Raw genomic sequence first — 26,831 nt, 5'->3', positions numbered from 1 at the left:
CATACAACATACCAAATATATTACTTAGAAGCGGTTAGGTAATGGTTGGCTTATAGTTTTTTTTTTTTAAATTTTCCATTAAATTAAATCATTTGTGGTTTAATATTCTCATTCTTATTATATGTTCCTTAATACAAAATTTCACTTTTCTTTAAAAAGGAAATCAGCACCCTCTGTTTAACTTAAGTCAATTTCCTTTGTTATATGAAAATGAATTTCATAGTTGGATTTTTATTTTCTTTTTCTAGAAGTTTTTTTTATATTTCTTTCTTACACTTCACAACATCATCAATTTATGAAGGACATTTTTAAGGCAACTTATTTAAATTGAGAGGAAGGAGGTGGTAGTGTAAACAGCTTTGAAATTAAATTTATTAAAATTACAGCTCAAGGGTCAATAATTGCATATAAATTATTATAAAAAGGGATTTCCCCTTTTGCTTTGAACACAACAGTTTAATTAAAAATTTCAGTTTTTTTTTCTTTCTTGGTTGCATTCTTCAAAACATGAAACGCATAAATTAAAAGCAACAAAATCATTAGATTGTTTTAGGTTTAGTTGGGGGGTTGTTATGTTTTTTATTTTGTAGACAATTTAATGTAGACGTTTTTTGCAGCTTAAATCTTGAAAAGTCTTTGTTGTATTATTAAATATATGGTTGTTATTTGGCAGCAGAAAGTTGTCATTTTCCAACGCCAGCGTCTTTGGTTTTGTTGGTTTCAACCTTAAACAAGTAATAAATTTTCTAAAAAGGATTTCCAGGAATTAAATAAGATTGTATGCAAAAGTGCAAAGAAAGTACTAAAAAGAAGAAAAAAAAAACTAACAAACAGGAAGAATTTACAGCTGAGATTGTGAAAATTTTTTAAATAAAGTGTCAAGCACTTAAAGGAAAATAAAGTTTTTTAAAAGTTAGCATAACAGGTTGTGGTTAAAATTTATAAAATGTAAGAAATACTTTAATGTTAAGTGTTTTAGTAAAATTGGAAATTTTTCTTTTGTATTCGCGAATTTTAAAAATAAATCTCAGATAACGACTTAAAACAACAAAACGGATAAAATAATCTCTATGTCAATCTTTTTGCACTCTTTCTTTTACTATCTCTACGATCTCGACGGAAATGGATCTTTCATGGGAACAAAATTTCACATGTTATTGCATATATGGGTGATTTTTTTATTTTTTCACTCTTTTTTTAAACTCTTTCGCCATTAGTTCTTTTACGAACATTCTCAAGATTGTTTAATTATTATCTTTATCTCGCTAAACATTTTTTGTTTGTTTTGTCTCTATGCATTCATTTGTTTACGTTTGCTCGCAATTGTTTTCTTCTTTATAACTCTTTCAACATTCGTTCTTTTACGAACGCTCCCAAATTTATTCAGTTATTCTCATTTTACATTCGTACTTTTTTTACTTTACTACTTTTACTATTTTTTTTTATTTCGCAATCAAATTAAGTTCCTGAGAATACAACTTTTGCCTACTCTGGTTTATAGTTCTTAATTATTTTCATTCAGTTCCTCTAAATTCAATATCTTTCTATACTAAGTTTTAAATTCCTTTTTGCTATGATTCTTCTGCATTTGATTAACTTAAACATTTATTTAACAGACCTTAATAATTGCATTTATTACTCCCTGTTTATGCAAATTTTATTTCAACTCTTTCTATCCTCCTTTTAGCTAATCCTCCTTAAATATTTAAAATCAAAACTAGTCCTTTTTTTGCGGGGGAAGTATACAAATAATTGTGGCAACTTTTTTGTTTTAAAACAAAACAATAGAATTTGTTGACTCTTTATGAAATTGTAAAAGTTTTCAAATTCTATTTAATTCTCCTTTGATTCCTTTGGCTACAAATCTTTATAGACTGGTGAAATACAAACAAAAAGCCTTACATACACTCACAATAAAACAGTAGTGCATGTGAAAAGGAAATAACATAGAGAAATATACATAGAGTCGAAACTAGAAAAAAACTCAAAGATAAAAAATTACACAAATAATCACACATACGAGTTTTCTTTTTGTTTACACTATCACCACTTAAGTTTTTGACAACTGACATAGGTCTTTGATAGGAGAGTTTCCCATCTATATGTATTTATCTATGCGAAATAATTTAAAATTCCCTTTTGTTTTTGCTCAATTGATAACTAGAGTTCATCAGTTTGCATGTCCTTTTTTTTTTGGGTGTCTGAATTTGATGTGTGCTGTTTAGCCTTACCTCCTCACTCTGTAACAATACCACATGGAAATCTATATTTAAAAAGTTTTTCAATAAGTTTCTATTCTTTTTTGTAGGCGTTAAAGGATTTTGGGAAATCCCTTACAAACAAACAAAAATTCAAAATAAAAACAAAAAACTTTTTTTTTACGAGAATTATACACAAATTTATTTACGTTTTATTAACATCAATACTTAGACGGTAGCTCTAGGGCGAAGGGGGCGGGGAGTGTCAAAAAGGAATACTTAAATTAATTACGTCTGCCATAGTTGTAACCTTGGCCTTGTTGGGGTGGCAAATAGTTGGCATTGGGTGCACGCACATTAGAGGCAGCATGATGGCTGGCGGCAGCAAAGTTTCCAGCGGGAGCATGATGGCCACCTGACGAATAGCTGGCGGGAGCAGCATAAGAAGCACCAGAGCCATGATGGCTAGTACCATGTTGGTGTAAATGCAAAGTTCTTTAAGAAAATAGTTAAATTTAAATAAAATTTTAAAAATTTATAAAATATTACTTACTCTTGAATTTCACGGGGAATTGGTGGTGGTGTGGGCAAATGATCACCTTCGGCATGGAAACCATTGCTATCGGCCTTGTAGTTAACGGAGTAGAGTTTTCCATCATCACCTGTGTATGAGTAGGAGCCAGCAACATTCAAAGAACCGCCTGGCCAAGAGCCTTGGAAGTGACCAGTTTCGTCACGTTTAATACCATTGCCGGTTTCGAAACTAGTGAATTTGTAAATTAAATTTTGGTTTTCAATTATAAAGCTTTCCAAACATCAAATAATAAAGCAAATTGTTTTAGATTTGAATTAACAGATATTCAAAAAATCAAAGATTGAAAGAATTTTATTATCATTTAATTCAGTTATTTATCAAATAAAATATTAAAAATAAAATTCTTTGAATGAAACTAAAGAATTTGTTTGTGGAATGGTTTTATGAAATGACGATTTTACTGAATTTAGCTTTAAAGATGTTTCATTTTGAACTTTAAAGCTTTTATATAAAACACAGAGATTTAAATGATAAATTCGAAGCACTGTTCTAAAGCATTATTTCTGTGTTTAGTATCAGTTTTTATCAGGAGCTTAAAGCTTTCACGTACAATGCAGTAATTTCAAATTGAACTTAAAATCTGGTTAAGGAAATATTTATTAAATTAATTTTGAAATGTTTGAAAGCTGAAATTCAAGCTTTATAGATTTTCATCTTTACAACTTTTATGTAAAACACAAAGATTTCAATTTAAATTTAAATGCATTTTCAAAATAATTATGACAGTAGCTTCTTCAAATTTTGAAAGAGTTTTGTAATGGTTAAACTGACAGTTTTCATACAAAAATTTTTTTAACCGACAGTATAACTATTAGTTAGGCCATAACCAGGCTTCGTGTTAATGGGGGTTACTGACATATTAATTTAATCAAAGGTTTATAAAACAAATTTTTGTTAGGAAATTTAGTTTTATAAGCTATTAATAAACTAATAATTTCATTATGAATAACAGCTCCACACTGTAGAATTCAATTTAGTGTTTTTATATTCAACTCCACTTACCCAAAGTTATAGTTGCCATTGCCATCATTACTGTAATCATTTCTTAGAATGGGAATTTGAGCAGCTGCTCTATTATGACCATACTGGGAGGCAGCATGCACGGGAGCTGAAGCAGCAGCAGCATATTGGTGGCCTGCACCAGGGGCAGCACGTCCACCACTAACACCATGATAATGAGGATATTGACTGGAACCAGCAGCACCTACAGCCGCAAAGTTGGGTGGCAAATATTTAGTTGAAGGTCTGCCTGCGGCAGCAACCCCCAAACACACGGCAACGGTGGCAATACACACAAACTGAGTAAATTTAAAAGAAAAAAAATCACAAATTAAATTTAATTTTTTTTTATTCTCGATTATCCTTTTTTTCTTCGTATCCTTACAAATTTCATAATGCTGTTGATTTGTTTGCTAGCTTGATTGTTCTTTTAGTTGTATGATGATGAAATGTTTGTTTCAAACTAATAACTACTCAACTCGTCTTGGCCAATTTTATAGCCAAACAATTCATAAATCTCATACAATTCTATTGGTTTATTTGATTTGTTTTGTTTTGTTTTGAATTTTTTGCTATTTCTCTCTTCTTTTTCTAGTTCATCTTCATCGTCTGATTCGTGTTATAGTTTTGCTTTATTAACTTGATGATTATTGCCAACATCATTATCGTCTGTTGTCTTTTAACATTAGAATAATGTATGTAAAGTATTTATCTGCATTTGTATTATTGTAGAGTTTAGAATGAGATTGTGTTTCATAGATTCTGCGAAACAAAACAAAAATTTGCTTATAAATTCTTTAGAGTTTTTTTGTTGCTGAGATTCTTCTTTGTGGTGGCGTTTCTTTGCCATTATTACGTCAATTAAAATTGAACATCAATTATTATTGCAGTGTAACGATTTTAGTTAACGTTGGCGCCTTTTAAAAAAAAATTTAAAAAAAAATCGGGAGTTTTATTTCTGTAATTTTTAATTCAATTTTTAAACCTGATATGAGGATATGGCTCGCCTAACTAGTTTCCAGAGAACGAACCCGATCGGTTTATTAAAGTGAGCTAATCAGAGAGCGCTTTGATTAAGGCTGGGTCATGTCGTTTTGATTTTAAAAAAAGTATAGGTAAACAAGAGACCACTGCAGATATATGTTATGTTCTCTTTATGCTGACCCCTGCTCTAGAATTAAAGTATTTTTTGTTAAAATATTTTTGTTATTTGCGTTTCTATTTCTCGAATTTCTATTGGCTTCACTGTTTATATTTAGTTAACGTTCTTGTTGTTTTTATTGGTTTTTATGCACTTTAAGTGTTTCTATTGTATTTCTTTGGAATAGTTTTCAATTCGTCATTATTTACTAATATTCTTTTTTAAGCAAACAATGTTTAACAGTTTTTTTTTATTAATACATAATAAATTTTAATAATCGTTGTTTTAATTATGGGTTTTAGATAAAAAAAATGTTCTTGTTAAAAGTATCAAGTAGTTAATTAATAAATTTTAATTGATCATATATAAGATTTAATTAACTACATAACAAAAAATATTTCCTAAAAAAGTGCAGCAAATTTTAGGCAAACATTCAAACATCTAATTTTTATTGCTTAATATAATTTATTCTTAATAATAGTATTCAAATTTCTTTATTATGGCGTTCAGCATGAGTGAATAGGGTTTGTCATTTCGTTTTTAATTTTTGCAATATTAATTTGTGACATCAGCAAATACATTATGGGTATATGTGGTAATTTGTTGGTACCATCAGAAGTTAACAAAAACTACCTTGAAATCTCCTTTCTCGATTCTTACTTCAATAACCTGCTCAATATCTGCTCATTTTTAGATTATTTCATTTAAAATATTAAAAATTATCATTAGAAGAAAAAGTACCAAGGGGAAAACAAGGAAAATTACCTTAAATTTTTGATATTGTAGTTTATTTCGGGGAAGTTATCTGTGAGACATATGTAACTCTCTCAAATAATATAAAAATTCCTACATTTATAATAGTGCTTCGAAAAGGTACCAAATTGTTCAATCCCAGTTTGCCATTTTCTATCACTTTATATCCTGTTATATTAGTTTAAAGGCCATTTTTTAACAAACTTGAAATACAAAAATTGATACAAGTAAGACAATTAATATTAACATGTAGAATATTCTTAAGGTTAAGTTTTTTTTGAAAAAATATCTTCATTAGTTAGAACTAATTTCTTTGTTTCTGATTTTTTTTTTTAATTTTTGCTCAATTTGTAGACAAGCCTTTTTGTATACAAATATACATTTTTAGCCTTTAAATATTTATTTACTATTTTGTAATGATATCGTTGTTTTAAAACTAATTATTATTTGTTGGATCTTTATAATTGATTTCATGAACTTGAACTTTATACTGAGTTTAGTTAATCAATCCATTCCCTTAAACAAAAAATGTGAAACCAATATGAGTTTAAAATAAGAAAATTTCCTGGTTGTTGATTTTTAAATACAAAAGATTTTTGCTGGTTGTGGGTAAAAACTCAATTAATCATTAACAATTGTGTTATTTTTGTTTGGCCAATAACATTCAATCAAAAAATATATAAAGCAATTACTACAAGTCTTTTTAAAAAGGTAACAACACACCCAAAATTATTAAAAAAAGACAAAAGCAAGTTAGAAACATTATACTTGAAATTTGTTTTCAAACTTTAATTTTGTAGTTTAAAATTTAAAAATGTTTAAATTGTTTAAGTGTTTAAATCATAGTTTATATTACATATTTTTATTGCTATTGTTTTATTGTGATTTAAATAAAGAAGCACTTGCTGTGCACCTCAAATGTTTCATGCTGCAGTGAATTTTAATACTTTTTGCATTTATTTGTTTTCAAAGACCACAAAATTCTATGGCCTGAGATTTCACATAAAACAGTAGCTCAATTTGCTGTTAACGTCTTCCGCTTGAGGTTTTTCAAAACAAACGTAAAAGAAATCACAAAAATCTCAAAAATTAAAACCAAAATCTTGAAAATAGAGCTTTTGAAAGGCATCTTTTTTGTAGTAATGAACGTTAATAACGGTTCATTATCATATTTTAGTGTTAAATTAAACATACAAAGGGTGTGGAATTCTAAGCTAACAGTAGTTTTAATGTTTTTCTTAAATGAAATTGTAATGAACTTTACAATAAAACAGAAGTTTGAATGCTTTGTTAGGCTGTAACGAATTTGAAATACCCTGCAGCTAAATAAAAATTACGTTTCAATATTGACACCCATTTACACATATCTACACGACCAACTATAAACAAAATTTCAACAACATGCTAACAATTAGCAAGCAAAACTATGTAGCTGATAACTTTGCTTGTAGTGAAACCAATTTGTTGATTTTCAATACCAAACTGCCTAGGTATGTGATAGAAATTCTGGGTAAATTTCATTAATTTCTGTTTTGTATTCTGGAAGAGGCAATGATTTAAACAAACATACAAACGCATAAAGCTAAATCAAATTAGAACTTTAGAAGAATCGAATATTTTAAGTGCTGCTCTTAAAACGACAAATTCATTCGCTACGTTTACACGTGTAGGGTGTAAAAATAGACCTATTACACACATAAAACATTGAAAATTGTAAAGTATTTGGTTGTATGCGTGCACTGGCTGCCTAGGAACACTACTGGCATGCTACAACATGGTGCTTCTTAAAGCGTATTTCCTTGAAAATATTCTTCATTATAACAAAACTACAAAAACTGCATGGGTGTTGTGTATATTGTTGCAAAAACAAAAAACTCACATTTGAATTGAACATGACAATGAATGTTTAAATTGACAGACTAAAGGAAGTGGTTGGTTACATTTGATGGATTGGTAGAAAGAAACAAAACCCACAGAAAGAAAAAAATTGTTGTATGGAATCAGCAGACATTGAAATGAATTTGTATGCATTTGTTGTACATTTCACAATGAAAATTTTTCAAATTGGAAAATGACGTGGTTTAATTTTGATGATGATGATACTGTGTGTTGTGGTAAACAAAAAAAAATTGCACAGATAAATGTACATATTTTAAATAGAAGACATTAAAAACTAGATTTGAATTTTTTCGTTTTTGAATCAGCAAATTTGTGATAACAAATATGCCGAAGTGACATTTTAAAATTGTTGTATGATGTTTTTAAAGGGAAATCATTTAAATATATAAGATTTTCTTTAAAATTATGTAAAGGTGGCAGGGATTTATTTCAACTTCTTTTTGAGTTTAAGTTATATTAAAAATTTGTATTGGGTTGCATCATCATCTGCCGTGATTATGGAGCTTAAATAAGTATGTGGTTCCATTATAACACGTATACAAATTTACGTAAGACCCCTCAAAATATATGCATATGTATGTAGAAAGACTATATAATATATAAAGAAAGTCGATATGTTGGTGTGTGTAAAACACCCTGAAGTCCATAATATGCAACCAAAACTCACGGTATTTGAAAATCAGTACAATCGTGCTAGTAGAGAAAAAGTTATAAATCAAAATGTGTGACTACCTCGATCAAATTTGATAATTTTAACAAAAAAAAAAAACATTTCAAAATGGTTGTCTAGTTTGTTGTTGTTAGGTGTATAATTAATGTTATAGTTTGTATTGATGTTGTAATTTTTACACTGTTTAAGAAAAATCTACAATAACATGCACTTAATATTTGTATGCTCGAAAGTGAGTGTGTGTAAATCACTCTCACATCAAAACTATGTAACCGAAACTAATGATATTCATTCAGTAGCTTTACTATAGTCCTAAAAAGTTTCGTATTGAAAATCAATCAAATCGATGCAGTAGAGCAAAAGTTGGAACACAAAATAAGTGACTACTTCTTACAAATTTCATGTTTTTAACAAAAATTATTTCAATATTGTTGTTTTAGATTGTTGTTATTATGTGTGAATATGCATGCACAATGTTGAAGTTTGTATTGTTGTTGTAATTTTTAAACAGTTTAGGAAAAAGCTGCAATAACATAATGATGTTGAAATAAGTATGATTTAGAAAATTTAAATTTTAGTTGGAGGTTACTTAAGATTCTTTTCATTATTCTAACTTGTTTTTAATTCAGATTTAATTTCAATTAAATTACAATTTCTGTGTAGTACTTATTTCTTTGCCTTTAAATGAACCAGGGAATTAAACAAAAATCCATTTAAATTTAATGACTCCATCAAATCGTATTGTTTTTCCATCTAATAATCATTAACAACACTACATTTGTCACTGGCTTCCAAGAACGTGCACACTGACAAGCATTTTAGTACATGTTAGAGCAACAACAATAACAATGACATTTTAGTGTCATCGGGGTTGAAATTTGGCCTTAAAAATGTATTAGAAAAAATCTTAAGCTTAATAGCTTTAAGGGTGATTTCCTTAAATCATTTGCCGTTCAAATTTTGTTTTCAGTTAGAGTAGGTTTTATTTTTTAGATGAATGAGAAATGAATGAGAAAATACAGGATACTGTTTACTGATAAGCTGTGCGTTCAACAGATGCTAAAGCATCAGCATTGTATAGTGTTTTGCTAGATTTATGGTCTTGAATGATGAGCGATAAGTTAAGAAAGACATTATTGATAATACGCTGTTTTTTTTTCATATTCAAACTCTCTGGTTTTCTCTTTTTTCTTAACATAGTCAGCATATTAAGCATTTACTGTTTAGCATGTGTAAGGGGGTCCTTTTTATATATATTTTGTTTAGAAGCAAGTTTAAGGCTCAAATCAGTTTGTGTTTTTTGCGATAAGTCATAAAACATATTGAAAAATGAATGATTGTTAATAAAAAGGAAAATAATTATAAATTAAAGCCAACAACAAATAAAAGCTTTGAAGTTGTTTTTATCAGTAATTTAATGATTATCTTTTTGTATTTGTAAAAAGTAGTATTAAATTGATTTGTTAAATTTTTTTGTAGTTTTTGATTTGAATAATAAATTTATTTGTTTTGTTTGTCACTTATAAACATATTCATTTGTATTTTTGTTAATTTTATTTATTAACTGGTAATTAATATTTCTTTTTAAATAAAATTAAAGCTTTTAACAAAAAAACTCAATACTTTGCAATTTTGGAATCTAATTAATTACAAAAAAAAGTATTTTGTATATTTCTCTTGTTTAAGTGAACATATTGTAATTAATCATTAAATAATTTGTTTTAAAAAACTGGGTTTGTTCATACAATACTTTAAACACCTTTATTTCAAACAGTTTTTTTTGCGCAGGGGGTTTTCCAATTTCAAAATTAGTTTTTTTTTTCTTTTCTGGTTAATATTTCTTTCTCACTTTCTGCTATTAAGTCATGTTTATTAATTAATTGGGCATCCATCCGCTTTAAACAATAACTGACAAAAAACTAATAAGCAGGGTGGTCATAGTTCAAAAAATAATTCCGCTATAAGAATTATTTTCCAATAAATTATAGAAATTATTACTGAATATATTTTTTTTACAAAAATTTATTTCATTTAAATTTTTTTTTTTTATTAAATTCATTTATAATAGTTCTTATTTTATTGTAAAAAACATAACTTAATTTTTTCTATTTCAAATTTGTTTCCCATAATGGCAACTCTTTTTCTTGACGTACGTTTCAGTTTATTTATAAATATCGCCAAAAGCTACAAACAAAAGGTGCTGATGTATCTTTTAAATATTTTAGTAATGATTTATTTTGTTGTTTGTGTTATTATTTGCTGTATTGTTTAACTATTTAACAGTTTATGTGAAGAATATGAAGATCAAAACAAAATCGTTGTGTTTTTTTTTCTGCTGTCAATAAGCATAAATAACCGTATTCAACACAGTTTAACTGGTTTTGAGCTTAATTTAAATTGCTTACATTTAAATATGTTTTTTTCAAGCGGCATAGATTAAAAATAATATTTTAAGCTACTTTTAATTTGTTTAAAAAAGAAAGTTGGTATTTAAATGAAAAAATAAATATTTATGTTCTAATAAAAATATCACAATATTCTTGAGATTGAAACCATAGAGAGAGAGATAGAATAGACATAGAGCGGAAACTCTCCTGTCAAATACCTAACTCAGTTGTTAGAAACCTAAGTGGTGAGAATGTATTAGTAGAAAAAATTATGTGAACACAAAAACAAAACTGGTATGTGTTTCCGCTCTATGTTTCTCTATGATTGAAACTATAATATTTAGGGCTAAAATAGGGTTGTTTTTCTTTGATAAAAATATTGTTTTTTTTAATCTATTTATAACTATGTTTTTGCGAAAAGCTTTTCATTTTTTAAACTATTTTTTATATAAAAAATAAATAATATTTTTTATTGAACGATTTTAATTTAGCAAATAACTAAAAACGTTAAAACAAATTTTTTTGAGAAAGCATTTTAAAAAACATTTTAGTAAAAAAGTTAAATATGGGCAATTCCATATCATCGTACGTGACATTTGTATGCCTATAGAGTGGAATAGATTTTGCAAAATTAAGAGTATCTGAAAAATAATTTGGTCTTTATGTTCCATTCAGAGGGTACTATATTTTAAATATGTAAAAAGTTCTTTCGAAATATTGTTGTCCAAAATATTGAGCGAAATAAGGGTATATCGTACGTGACATAAAATGGAACTCATTTTGAGGTACATGTAGAAATATGCAAAAATATTCGAATCGTGAGAGGAGTTATGATTTCATTTAATTTTGAAAAAGCTTTTTTTTATAAAAAAAATATTAAAAAGCTTTTCCGAATATTTTTTTTAAAAAGCTTTTTTACCAACGTTTTTTTTTTATATGATAAATTTGGTTTGTAAAGTTTTGTGTGAAAAAAATATATTGGAAATGCTTTTTAAGTAAAAATTTTATTGAAAAAGCTTTGTTTCTCAAAAAATTTATTAAAAAAAAGTGTATTTAGTAAAGAATTTGTTAGTAAAATATTTTGAAAGTTTTTTGCTATTTTTTGGAAATTCTTTTTAGAATAAAAATAGGTTTTTGTTATTAAAAAAAATTATTAAAAAAACAGTTTTCAATAAAATTTTATTTTGTTTTTTTTTTTATAAAAAACAAGATTTTTGTTAATAAACAAATAATTTTTGTTGAAGTCTTTTGTTAGTTGAAAAAGCGTTTGTAGTAAAAAGCGTTTAATTGTAAATTACAAACATATTGACAGATTTATATTTTCTTCTTTAAGTTGAACTAAATTAAAATTTCATTTATAAAAATGTTTTAAATATCTCAAAACATTTTAAGATTTCCATACGAGCTCATTTCTGTTTACTAGTGCAGTTTGAATTTATTTCGTGCTTTAAATAATAGCTCTCAAATTCAAATAATTTTTTCTTTTGCTTAATAAATTTTAATGGTTTTTTATTCGTTATTCGTTTCTTCTTTTTTGGCTTCATTGGGTCTTCTAAAGTTTATTTTTCAATTGATTTCAAACTAAATGCTTGATTGCATTTTTTTTAGTCAAGTATATGCCAGGATTTAGTTATCAAATATACGTTTATCCTTAAAACTGCTTAAGAGGCAATAAAATTTTGTTTGATTTTTTTTTTAAATATAATTTTTATTTTCTTTTAAGAAAAGCAAAACTTTGTAATTGATTATTTTTACAAATAATTTCTTTTTATTATGAAATTATTTAAAACATTTTTGCAGGGTTTAAAAGAAAAAGAAAGTTTGACAAACATTTCCTTACAACAAAATGTACACAAAACGTGTTTGAAGTGATAACAAAAGGATTAATTCTAATTCGTATACACATGATAAGTTTTCAATAAAACAAATTAAAGAAATGTAAGAGAAAACTGTTTAAAGGATTTATGGAAAATTTATGTTAAACGATGACAAAGAAACAAATATCCCTTACAATACACCAACTGACTTCGATACACTTTAAGGCAAATGTAAAAAAGTACCCGTATGATTAAAAGCAATAATAAACGGAAATTAAATTGCTATGAAATCAACTGCAAAAGGAAAAGGTCTGCTTCTTTCTCTGTTCAATTTAGACAGCAGGGGTTATAAATACTATTTTATATTTATATATTTATTTAGTAGAGCAAGGTGGTTTATACAGTATTTAAACAATAATTACAATACAATACAAGATAGCAACAAATTCTTAAAGTTTCTTAAAAGAAAACCCAAAGATGATAGATGCTGGATGCTGGATATATAACCGGAAAGCACGCAATACTCCCACATGTAGCAGTTGTAGCTAAAACAAATGAATAAAAAAAATATATCAAACTTCAAATCAAATGATTTATGTACTATGTTGGAAATATCTCTTTCCCCTCTTTCCCTTAGAACTTACGAGCTGCTAAAGAAGTTGTTTAAAGTATAAAATAGATAGAATGAGGAGCAGGAGTAAGGGTGTTGGAGGGGTTAAAGAAACTTGGTCAATTGAGTTGGAATCTCTTGTTTTATTCATATGGAATTTGTTGTTAATTTAGTAATTAGTAAGAACACGTAGTTGTTGTTAGTTTTTTTCTAGCTAGCTGACTGTTGGGTTCGTCCGTCTGGCATGTGGCTGGCTTTTAGTTGTGCTGTCTGTTTCCATTGTCCATGTTGTCTTTTTCAATAAAACTTATTTGATGTTGAGTTTTCATTTTGCTTAATTATCTAGCGTTGGTTTTTTTCGGTTTTGTTTCATATGTTGTCATGCCTTTTCATTTCTACCATTTGGCACAGTTTCTGTAAATAAATTTGTAAAAAGTGTGTTTTTTTCTGGTAAAGAAAGTAAAAAAAGCAAAAAATTGAAATAAAATAAAGCGAAATGTAGAGAAATGCTCAACTTAATTACTTGGCTCAGTTTGCTGGTCCATTTGGAATTGCAATTGCATTGAATGACTTGGAAGTGAAATGAAAAAAACATTATTTCCTCATTACACTCATGAAAAAGGGCATAAGTAAAAAATTAAAAAAGAAATAAAAAAATCTTTATTAAAAAAAATTTTAAAAATATAGATTTTTATAAAAAAATGCTTATTTTTAGTAACATTTGTATAAGAAAAAAGATTTTTGTGACAATATTCTACTTAATTGAAAAAAATCGAAACTTGTTGAAAAATTCGTTGAATTGTAAAGAAAACTGATTTTGAACTTTTTTAGAAAAAGCTTTTTTTAATATTTCTAAGATAAATTTCTTTTTTTTAAAAAAAAGTTTTATTTTTCTCTTGGCAAAATATTTTTCTTTAATAAAAGTGTTTTAGTTAAAAAAACTTTTTTAAAGAGAAAGTTTTGGTGAATTTTTATTTTTTTTTTTGCATTGAAAAAAGCTTTTTGTTTTTGAAAAGTAATTTTGGAGAAATAAAATTGTTGGAATAACAAATTTTGGACAAAAAAAAACTTATATGTTTTAATTTTAAATGAAAAAATGCATAATTTTACAAAAAAAAAAGAGTTTTGTTTAATGAAAAAAGCTTTTTTCTAAAACATATTTTTTTTAAAGATTTAAGGGGCAAAAACTAAATTTATTTTATAACAAATCTGTTTAACGATTATACATAAAAAAACTTGAAAAAAGTTAGTTTTTTTTTTGTTAAAATACGCTTTTATAAATTACGACTTTTTGTGAAAAAGCTTTTTTAAAGTTTTTTTTTTCAAAAAAATTACTTTTTAACAATTTTATGTACAAAAATTTGAAAAAGCTAGATTTAAGTGATATTTTATTATAAAATCTTTTTTATAATGAAAATGTATTTGTTGAGGAAAAGCTTTTTTCCAAAATCTTATTTTTTAAAGATTTTATGTAAAAAAAACTTTATGTTTTTGAAGTTTTTTTTTAATGTACAAGCATTTTAAAAAGCAAGATTTGTTTTGTTTTAAATTTTTTTTATAATGAACAATTAATTTTATGTTTTTGATGAAAAATCGATTTGAAATGAAAACTTGCCAGCTTATCAATTCTAAAACTATTGAACATAATTCTTCTTTTAGCTTTAAAATTTATTCTTAAATTGTTTAAACTCTAAATATGAGTGTACAAAACTATAATATGAAAAATACCGTTTTTTTTATTTTCAAAACCAAAAGCAAAAACCTTAAGTCAACACAATCAACCATGTGTTACAAATGAGCCCAACAAACAACCAACAAAAGTGTTGGAAAATTGCAACACCAAAACAAAAAAAGGTATATATTGGACACTATTAAAGGCCAATACAATACAAAATTAAAAAACACAAGACACGTAATATCCGTTTTGAACAGAATTGAAAAAAACAAAACTGACACAAAATAAAAATTGAACATCTAAACGACCAAAAAATAAACAAATAAACGCACTAGCCAACACATGTAAATGAATTTTGTCCTTTAGATTAGCAAACAAGACAAAAAAAGGACCCCAAGAAATGTTAATATTTTATAGGCCATTTATGTGTTATCTTGTACACGTTGTATTTAACATAAAATAACTGTTAATTTCAAAACATTTAAACCCAAAAGCCACAAAAATATTTAGGCAATTCCTTAAAACTTTTATTGTCTGTAAATAGAAATAAAAAAATACAAATAAAATCATTATTAACTTCATAATGAACAAGAAAATTATCATAATAAAAGAGCACAGCAGCCATTATACACCAACAACCAAAAATTGTAGGCCTAATGTGGTTGTTGCTAACGTTTGTTAATAAGTTATGGTAGAAATGTATTTAAGTTTGTGTGTATTTTTTGTCATAGAAATATTTTTTATTATTATTATTACTGTAAACAGTAAAAGATTTTCGGTGTTTGGTGTCTTGTTCTCTCTTCTCTCTTCTCTTTTTTGTTAAAGGGAAATTTTATTTTAACTTTCTAAGCTGGCAAGTCTGTTTCCATATTTACCGCTATAAGCAAGAATTCCACCCTTATTTGCTTAAAGGGGATATTTTTGTGGGTATATTTTCTTTACTATAAGGGACTTGCTCAACATTGTGTGTAGCGAACAAAATTTCCCTTTTCTGACGTATAAGGGTTGCATTAAAACCACTTTCCGCACAAAATTTCCACAGTTCTACGGGAGATTTCAATGTGTAAACACTTAAAAAGCAACAGAATTTAGAAAGCGCTAAACAATTTTACTTTAATTTAAAAAAAAAACAACTTAAAAATATATGAAAAAAATTAAATTAAGAAAATTTAAAAAGAAAATAAACTAAAATTTGCTTTATAGTTTAAAATAAACAGTTGAAATTATTAAAAATTTTAAAAGTGTTTAGTAATTATAACAAAACGGAAGTGTCAAGAAAATTGCGAAATAAATTCTAAAGAAAAAAACACCAAATTTAACCCAATTTAAAACATATCAATTGTAAATAATTTAATTAAGTAAAACTCTCAAATTAATCCTTCCAAATTATTAATCAAGAATTTAATACAAATTTATTATACTTAACAAACAAATTATGTTTAAATAACCAAATAATTACAGAAAATAGGTAAGTGTTTGTTTAAAAGAAAAGTAAAGCTTAGAAAAGGATGCTGTTTTGTAAATAAATTAAATAATTTTGGTATTTATAAATAGTAAATGTAATTTCTTTTAAAACAATTTTTCTAATTTTTTTAATCATTTTCTTAAAAGGTTTTTTAACAAATATTTTTCTTATGTGTGTTGCGAAATTGATTTTTCGAACTTAAACTTACCCATACAACTGTGCTTTTCTTTTTTTCGGTTTTTTTATAAGAATTTATCTCTTGTGTAATATTAGTTATAGAGCTAATGAATTTTGCTCTCCGTAATTCTCTCATTCAAGCACACACAATATTATTGTTTACAATTTGAGGTTAATACTCCCAGCACAGAAAATACTGGCTGACAAGAATGAAAACAACAAACAAAATCATAATAATAATGACAACGATACTGCCATACTGTCTGGCAAAATTACAAATGTACAAAAGGACCAGAACAAAAATCCTTTAACACGGAGAGCGAGAACAATTCATAACAGCAGCAGCACCAAAACAAAAATAAAAACAACTTGTCAACTGTTATACTAACGAATGTGTGAGTGCTTGAGTGTGTAAGAAATACCGCTATGTGATTCATATTTATTTATTTAAGTCTTCCTTAAAAGCGGTAAATTTTCTCTTTCTCTCTGCCACTCTCGCCATATAGAAATGGCTTTCTCTCTGTTTGGCTCTCCTATATAAATAGCCATGTTTATTTGTATTTGTTTTAAAGTTCGAAAAATTATATATTATTTGCTTATACTAGTATTTTGAGTATTTTCGTGTTTCTGTTTGTATTTTGTTGTTGTTGTTGTTGTTATTATTGTTGTATTGCTTTCGTCATGACCTTCATGACTCATCGTTGCTGTGGGCTATGGTAGGGGCTTTAAGGTATATTCCATGACCCAACGCCACCTACCAATAGGGGTTTCCCGACTGTATTTGTCAGTATTCAACAACATACAGGTGTTGTTGTCTTTTATAGCCGTGTGTTGTTATACACCTTTTGAACGTTGGCTCCTCATTTGAACATCATTAGGGTATGGGTTGCGTGTCTATTACTAGCGTACCAAATTAACGGCCATAAATAAAATGCGTTGTTGTTAATAAAGTCTGCAAATACTAGAAATAAAAGAAATCATGTCGTTATCGTTTTACTACTTTGGCTAAACGGTTAATTATTGTGTACTTACATATTTAATTAAAGGATCTTTGGAATAGTTACTTGACATTGTTGTTAAACTGTTGATTTAAAGGAAACCCACAAAATGTACTGCAATAAACGTTTTGTTAAAACCACATCAAAGTAATTTGAGAAGTAGGAGTTTAGGCATAAATAAATAAATTTTGTACAAGTATTTAAATAAGTTAAGTTAATCAGCAAGTTATAATTAATGAAAATGTTATTGAAGTTTTAAGTATTTCCAAACTGTTTAGTTATTAATTAAAACCGCCTATTTTTAAAGCTGTCACACAAAGCATATCGAAAAACATAGAAAATACACAAGCAAGTGGAATTCGACTGTGTGACATCTATATTACCAACATAAGAGGATATGGAAATCTAGGTCCTTTTGTCTGTAAACGGTAAAGCTAACGGTTTATTTTCCTACGTTACTGTTTAACTTATGAGAAAAAAAACTGTTCCTACTTGTTACTAAACAGTTCCCACTCTCAAAATTCCTTTATTAATTCTCATTTAATAAGCAATTATGTTTGTACTAAAAAGTGTTTCCAAAACAAAGTATTTTCCATTTCGAATACCGTTTATCCAATTGTACCCAAATCAAGAATTGTTACGCTAATTGATATTAAATTCGTGTCATGTCATAAATACCACTTTCCTGACTAATTTATAAATACAAAATTATACTGTTCCCACTTATTAGAAAACTCTTCCCACCCATAAAATTTAAATGTTACACTTAAAATTAGCAAACATAAATTATTCCTATTTAAAACTAAAACTGTTTCCACTTGTTAGAAAACTCTTCCCACTTATAAATTTAAATTTTACAGTTAAAATCCGCTTTAATATATTTTAAAAGGATTTTCAAACAAAAATAAACTATTCCTATATAAAACTAAAGCTGTTCCCACTTTTTAAAAAACTGTTCTCAGTCTAAAAATTAACATATACGTTTATAAAACAATTACATCTCACTCTAAAAGTTATAATTTTATTTTATAACCATTTGTTTATATACATATATCCAACAAAAATTAAACTGTTCCAACTTGAAATACTTTTTCCTGAATAAACTCAAAACCGTTCCCAAAATAAAAATCTTTATAACATACGTTAATAAATACATAGCTTGTCATAAACTCAAATTTCACATTACTGGCTAATTTATGCAAAAAACTAAATCTTTTTCCACTTTTCCGAAAACGATATTCGACTCGAAATAGGGAATAACCCACCAGCATATTTTTCAGATCACCTTCTTTTTATAGTGATTTTTTTTTTTAATTTTATACTGTTCTTTCATAGTGAACAAAATGAGGGAATAGTATTTCTTGATGGTTTCCAGTTTTTAAATTTTCTGTTTCATAATTGCTTAATCTGTCCGATTTTAAGCCGAATCATTTTTTACTTTTTACTTCATTTATATAAGCTTTATTTGCAATCTATCTCACTGTGCAACATTTTCCATACTAAGCTCTACCAATATTATTAACAATGTAATGATTTTGTATTGCTGACATTTGACTAAATTTTAGAGGGTGTTACTAAGTTTATGAAAGACACAAGTGAACAAATAATAAAGTACCAAACCAACATTTCAAAACTCCTTAAAGTTTTTATTCTCAAATCCTTATAAACAACATTTGCCATTTAAGCCACCTACCTACCTACCTACCTACCTACCTACCTACCTTTAACCAACTCTAAGTTAGTGTATGAACTTGCATAAAAGGACTCTGGCAAAAATCAAAAGGCAAAAAAAATAAGCAGTAAGAGTAATATGCTTTTAAAATGAACAATTTACTCTATAATTTTCTCCTTCTTAAATAAACTCCCTTTCTTAACAATTTTTCTTAACTTGTTTTTTCTTCTTCTATTGTTGTTGTTGCTGTATAAGTAAAACCATTATCAACACTTTATTTGCAAAAGGCAGGAAAAACTGTACACAGCTATTCGTAAACATACATTGGAAAAATAAAGGAAAAGAAATAAAGAAAAAATACCTTGAATTATAAGTTGTAGGTAGATATTTTTTTGTATAGAATTGAAAAAAGCAACTTCTTAACAACATTTGTCATTCAGACTTAAATAATTTCAACGGCACGTGCATAATCACAATGTTGAGATTTGCAACAGCTGACAAAATGTAATGAAAGTCCTGGCTGAAAAGGAAGTTTATCATGCCAGGGCATAACATGTCATAGCCCAACATACAACTAAGACTTTTGCTCATACACTTGCAGTTTATTGTTGAAAATGTAAAATGTTTCGCAGTTTTTTTTTTCTTTTTTTTTTGCTGAAGACGAAGAAAACCTGCCTAAGGCTGTAATGATGTTTTTATTTTATTTATTTTTTATTTAAGACATCATTAATCATTAGCACAAGAATTGTCATTTATGGCGGTTGGGAAAACCTTTTTCTGTTTCGTTTTTTTTTTATATTGTAGCAGACAGTTTAGTTCAGTTTTTTGTGACATTTTGCGTCAGAATTTTCTTGTTTGTGTTGTTGTTGTTCATGTAAGAGGATTGTCTTGCTCACACCATTGATTTGAAAAAAGAAACTTTTGCATTAAAGTCCAGCTGTATTGTTTGTCATTGTATTAACCCTTGGTATATATAAATAGATTCTGGTGTTTTTTTATCATTTTCCTAGCAGTCTCAAAATTCATCACCTCATTTCAAAAGTAACAATTTTGTTTTTATTTTGTCCTGCAAACTTTTGCTTCTGAGATAAATGTTGTTGATTTCATCACTTGCCTAAAGTTGTCTTCTTTCATTTTTTTATATTTTCTCAAAAATACTTCAAAATTGTATACAGTCTGATATTCCCTTCATATTATACATTCTGCCTACCCAAAAGCATAGCTTATTTATTATTCATGAAATCTAATATTAACATAAACATTTTTGTGTCATTTTTAACATTTTGTACTAGCATGAGTGTTCATGTTTAGTTTATGACTGAGTTGAGTTTTCCTTTATATTTTGTAATTTTCCTCAAATTACATTGTAACCTTTTTTTGTTGGTAACAAACATTTTCTGGCGCATTTTCGGGTACCTTTTTAATAATAAATGCGAGATTAAATAATTTGATATGCTTCTTAGGAATAAATAAAAAAATACACATTTTCTGTAAAGTGATGTTGTCAAATTGTTCCACACATTCATAATATTTTTTTTAAATTATATAAAATTATGGTTACAACCACAAATGTTTGGAATATTCTGGTTTTTATTTTGTTATATAAAATAATGAAATTTGTTAAGGAAAAAAACTAAAAATAAGCCTTAAAATAATGAGCTGCAATTTATAAAAGAAAGTATTTATGTTTGTTCTATTAGGGATAATTTGTGTATATTACAAGACATTAAAACATTTAACTGGTAATTTAAAGAAAATTATATAAATATAAATTCTAATGATAAGGATTTAAAAAAGAGTTCTTTATAAATGATATTTTGAGACATATTTGACTTACCCTATGATATATTTTTGTCATGATAAACGTCAAAATGGTTATCAAGATAAAAAATTATCAGGTATAGTCTCTATTTATTGGTATTATTGCTATGTTCTGAACAATTTTTTAGTGCTTTTGCTCAGACAAGTTTGTCTTAACAACAAACTTCATTATTATACCATACACCACCATAGTGGGGAGGGTATAATGCGTTTGTGCAGATGTTTGTAACGCCCAAAAATATTAGTCTAACACCCACCTCAAAGTATACCGATCGACTTAGAATCACTTTCTGATTCGATTAAACGATGTCCGTCCGTCCGTCTGGCTGGCAGTCCATGTAAACCTATAACCATAATTAGTCATAGCTCCCATATAGACCCGCTTCCGGAAATCACTTTAACGTGCATAAATCGCTTAAAAATTATGTGTATACACACAAAATTCAACATAGTTAACTTTAATATAGACATAAATCACACGACTTAATTTCATGGTGATCGGTCCATAATTGGTCATAGCTCCCATATATGGCCCACTTCCGAAAATCACTCAAAAATATAAATTATTGAAATTTTAAAAGAAAAATGTTTTTGCTCTTTTACTTAGTGTAGGGTATTATATGGTCGTGCTTGACCGACAATACTTTCTTACTTGTTTTTATGACAAATATTTGTCAAGTACAGACATGGGGTTATAGACAAATATTTTGGCAGATGTCTACCAAAATTTTGGCTGTGTGTGTAAATCACTCTGGCGTGTAAAATACCAAACCAAAATTAATGAAATTTATGTAAAATATTTATCACTGCCCTAAGCAAATTGTTATTGAAAATCAGTCAAATCGGTTTAGCACAACCAAAATTATGAATCAAAATTTAAGACAATATGTTAAAATACACACAACACGTAATAAATTCGGTAACATTTATTGTTATATGTGTAATACTTTGGAAAATTTTTAAATATATGTATAAATTTTTGATGGTTATGAAATCTTAAAACATTTTAGATGTGTGTGTAAATCACTCTCATGTCTCAAATACCAATCAGAAATAAATTTAATTTATCAATATTATTTATCATTGTGCTAAGTAATTTGGTATAGAAAGTCAGCCAAATCGGTTTGGCATTCGTGCTGAATTAATTAATACACATACATTTGATGTTCAAAATATAAAGATTTTAGATTTTAATGAAATCTATAAAAAAAATTAGCTGTATGTGTAAATCACTGCCAAGTCCCATATACCACTTCGAAATAATTGAAATTTATGTAAAATATTTATCATTGTCCTAAGTCATTTGCTATTGAAAATCAGCCAAATCGGTTTAGAACAACCAAAGTTATAAACCAAAATGTAAGACAACTTGTTAAATTAACATACTAAAAGTTTCATTATTCATTTCTTAACACATGTTTTAATCGCTGAATTAAAAGCTGTGCTAAAGAAGAGATTTATATTTTTGCACAAAGTGTTTATGCAAATTAGTTGTATGAGCTAAAAGTTCATATAAACAAATATTTAAGATGTGTTGTAAAACAAAAACAACAAGAAAAAACAGTCAAAACGTAAATATTTGTATATTGAAAAAGTTTATGATGTTGCAAAAAACGAAGCTCACAAAAAAAAACTTCCAAAGTGTTTTTATGCAAATTTTTGTTTTGTTATTTTCTTGAACACTTTTCAACGCAACATATTAAAAATTTTTCTACTACCAACAAAAACAATATAATAATAAAAGCTGAGAAAAACAAAAACATATGTTAAGTATGTAATTTTACAAAATAAAAAAACTCTTGCTCATAAAATTAAAAAATAAATATAAACTGATTTTTTTGTTTGTATTTATTTCTTTTTATTTTTATTACTGGTTGAAAACATTAAATCAGGGGAGGTTTACAGAAATATAAGAAAAGGAGTGAGTTTAAGGGTGGTGGTGGTGGCAGTGTTAGGAAGCTGAAATGAACAGACTCAAAGATGTTTGTAAACATGTTGTATTTTGTTTTTTATTGTTTACAACTTTCCACTTGACAGCCACCAACCATGTAAAGTATGAGAAAACTTAGTCTTTTGCACTAAAATATACATTTTGAAGTATTCGTCGCTTTTAGATAGTTTACAGCCAAAGACAAGAGTGATACAATGAATCAGCACGTCCCCAGAGTAACCATCCCAACCATCTCAAACCAACAGCCAAATGTAAAAAAATAAAAGCATAAATTGTAAATATTATTTAAAAGTTAAAGTGATAAACATCCGTGTCTACTAAATAAAGAAATACTTTTTGTTTATAGTCATAGTTTAGATAGATACATAGATAGAAAAACATATGTATGTGTTTGTTAATGTCTACTTCACAGCTCCACTTGAGTTTGTATCCTTTTTTTTTGTTTGCTTCTATGAAAAAATAATACAAAACACTTTTAAATTCCTGGCGTAAATGTGTAAACATCAGTTTTAGCCATAATGATCAAACAGAAAGGCACACAAAACAAAAAACAAATCTACAAATCTACAAGAATCATAAAAGACTCATATGAGTATATCATTATTATTGTAGGTTTACAACATAATTCACCATAAATGAGACTTGTTTTACGGCCTTAAAGAAAATTGCCAATACAGACTTCTATTATAAACTTATATATTTGTTGCTATTAATTGATTTGTTTATAAACAATACTCTTGAATTCATACACACTATATTCAAAATGATTTTCATTAAAAATATAAAATTTTTGGGGCCGTCTCATATTTTGGTTCATATCTTTTTTGTTACCAAATCGATTTAGTTTAATTTCAATACCAAACTACTTAGGTCAATAATAAACATTTTGAGTGAATCTCATTAATGTCGCTTTTTTATTTTGGACGAGAGCGTGATTTACACAGACAAGCAACAGGACATAGCCTAATCGACTATGAAGTGGTATATATTTCTCACTAATTCCAAGGGTATTTTATTGTTTAATGATAGTTATATAACTTTTGACATATCCTTGTAAATGTTTAACAGTTTCAAACCAAAAATCATTTAAAAGAGTTACAAGTGTCTTTGTATTTATTATAATGTCTGCAGTAGCAGTGGTATGAGGTGTGTTAAACATTATAAAAGATTTCCTTTTTTTGTTCATTTCTTATTTGAAAACAATGCGGATACGAACACAAAAAAAAAAACAAGAAAGAAAAATGTTAAAGCTTTAAAAAGGGGTGCATATTTAATGTTTCATAAACAACAAAATAAAATAAAACCAAAATGAAAAAGCAATGAAAATAAATAAAACGACCAAAAAATGGCTCCAAAAACACTTGTAAACACCAGTAAAATGACAAATTGGCTTAGAATTTGCGAAAGACGCGAAGAAACACAGAAAAATAAAGCAACCTGGGTCAATATTGGGAACAACGTAATGGCTTATAATATTTGGGAAGGGAAACAATACTTTCAATAATGATATTTAAAGCTGTTTTTCAAGTTAGAATACTATAATCGGCTTTATTGAGTATTAAAAAAATCCGCCACCTAAACTAGTTTCAACATCGATGATGTCTAACACATTAATTCACAAATGCAACAAAAATCATAATTACAACAACATGCTAGCTTATACATTTTCAATATCTATACCCATTACAACAACAATATAAGCAGCAATATCAATATCAATGTTAAATATTGTTTTCGTTTTAAAATCAATGTTTTTCAAGGTTATCTCACATTTTAGCTCAAAACTTCCTTCGTCCTCAACCAATTTATGATGATTTTCGATAGCAACTTGCTTAGGACTTAGGATGAATGTTATAGATGAATTTGAGTAGTGTCTGCTTTATATTTTGGGCGTTAGAGTGATTTACACACACATACTGAGGAACAAAGCTAAATTTTGATTTAGAGTTTTATAAGAACTACGAAAACATTTTAAATTCATATACACATTAAAACAAAAAGCAAAGCAGTGATATCAATGTTGAATATTATTTGCTTCAATATTGTCTCTTATTTAAACTCAAAACTTTTTTCCTACTGAACCAATTTGGCTGATTTTCAATACTAAATTGCATAGATGAATTTCAGTAGTTTCTGCTTTGTATTATAGACATCAGATTGATTTAAAATAACTAAGAGTTTTATTAGTATTGGTTATAGGATTTATACATTCATATAGCTGCCAAATATGTTAACATCCTTTATATATCAACCAGGGAAGAACTTTTTACGACACACATTGTTGAATATTAATTTTATAAAAAAAAAATATTTTTTTTTGAAGTTGTCTCTTATTTTAGTTCAAAACTTTTTTCCTACTGAACCAATTCAGCTGATTTTCAATACCATATTGCTTAGGACATTGTTAAATATTCTAGAAAGATTTCATTAGTTGCTGCTTGGGACATTGATAAATATTCTAGAAAGATTTCACTAGTCTTGCATTGAATTTTAGAGCTCAGAGTGATTTACACAGACATGAAGAGAAACATAGTTAAGCGCCTAAAAGTTTTATAAGAATTAAGATAAAATTAAATAAAACTGTTCCAAGATATTGTAAATACCTGTAGCTTTAAAATACATATATTTAAATATTTTAGATCGTATCGAATTTCCTTTAAACAAATTTCAATACATTTTCAATTCTTTATAGCTACTATTCTTCCTGAATAACCGCTCTATACTAATAATACTAAGGTTCTTGGTGGCGGAAATCATATATTTTTTCTTTGAAAGCATTGATTTTTGCCAAGTTGCCTTGACTAGTTATTTTTGAAAAGTAAAGAAAAAAAAACTCCTCCACTTTGATTTATATTTTTATAATTCAGACAACGTTTTAAACACATTTACGCGTGGTTGGATTTTATGTCTGTATTACTTTTTTTTGCACTCTTCCGTCGTTTGTCTAAAAAAGTGTTTAATAAGAAGCAGTATTTTTTTGGTATTGTCATGAATTGGGCGTAATGCCAATAATTCAAATGAAAGAGTTTTGTTTTTGCTTGAAACTTAAAGCCTTTAAGGAAATCCAACAAACATTTGATTTGTTCTATAAGAGTTTTCTTGGTTAATTGGAGCATTAAAGGGTATAAAAGTACAGACATTTTCTAGCAAATATATAATCACAAAGAAAAGAACTTTATATTGAACAGAAAAGAAACATACTCGTACATATTCCTAAAAGCAAAAACTTTTTCTTTTTTTCCACTTTCAAAGAAAATCGTGTGTTCATCTTTGTGTACGTGATGTTTAACCTCAATACATGGGCACCTTGTTATTTATAATCCACCCCTTTTTTTTCTAATTCTAAAAAATAAACAGAAAATATTAATTTGTTTTTGATAAAAATCTTGCTTTAGTTGCCTTTTTATTACCAACACAATTGATAAATTATTAGAAACTTCACACTAAACACACGTACGTACCTACTTGTACTTGATTTTTATATAAAAAGCCCTTTATTACTCAACACAAATGAACGCCCTCCAATCAAATGCAGCTAGACCGACCACGGCACGGCTGGTTTGTGAACAAGTAAATGAACAATATTGTTATGTTGACTGACACCCACCCATTAGGGAGACTTGACATAAAATACAAAAACACATAGCAATAAAGTAAAATGTGTCTAAAGTGCTTTTAACATATAAAAATCCTCTAGAATTGTGGAAATGTACAGAATAGTTATTTTTAGTATGAGTAGTGGGAACTACGCAGCCTAATCAATTCCACGCTAATTAACAAAACTAATCCATTTAGTTTGTATTACAATGTTTGTATTTGTTTTTTCTTTTATTCTTTTTGGTTGAAGTAACACAGACAACTTTAGCACCTGTCCAATTGCGACATTTTATATGAAGCATAATTAAATTGTTTTGGTCTCAGCTAAATGATTTAATTAAAGATTTAATTTTAGTCTTATTTAGTTAGTATTTAGACATATTTAATAGCTATAGCTAATAATAGG

The 26,831-nt window shown here is 27.3% G+C and overlaps 2 protein-coding genes across 2 annotated transcripts in view; one reads left to right on the top strand and one right to left on the bottom strand.

Annotated features, from left to right (window-relative positions):
* The window catches only part of hwt (heavyweight), a 91,362-nt gene that overhangs the window by 24,540 nt on the left and 39,991 nt on the right, over window positions 1-26,831 (top strand). The window lies entirely within an intron of this gene.
* Window positions 2,393-4,344, bottom strand: Cpr11B (Cuticular protein 11B). The gene is made up of 4 exons (XM_065506820.1): window positions 4,178-4,344; window positions 3,796-4,091; window positions 2,752-2,961; window positions 2,393-2,693 (listed from the first exon to the last, which is right to left on the bottom strand). The coding sequence occupies exons 1-4, from the start codon at window positions 4,184-4,186 to the stop codon at window positions 2,483-2,485; spliced, it is 726 nt and encodes a 241-aa protein (XP_065362892.1). The 5' UTR covers window positions 4,187-4,344; the 3' UTR covers window positions 2,393-2,482.

This window comes from Calliphora vicina, chromosome 4, assembly GCF_958450345.1.
Source record: "Calliphora vicina chromosome 4, idCalVici1.1, whole genome shotgun sequence".
NCBI lineage: Eukaryota > Metazoa > Arthropoda > Insecta > Diptera > Calliphoridae > Calliphora > Calliphora vicina.
The sequence above is the reverse complement of the archived record's forward strand: the minus strand, read 5'-3'. Positions and strand labels throughout refer to the sequence as shown.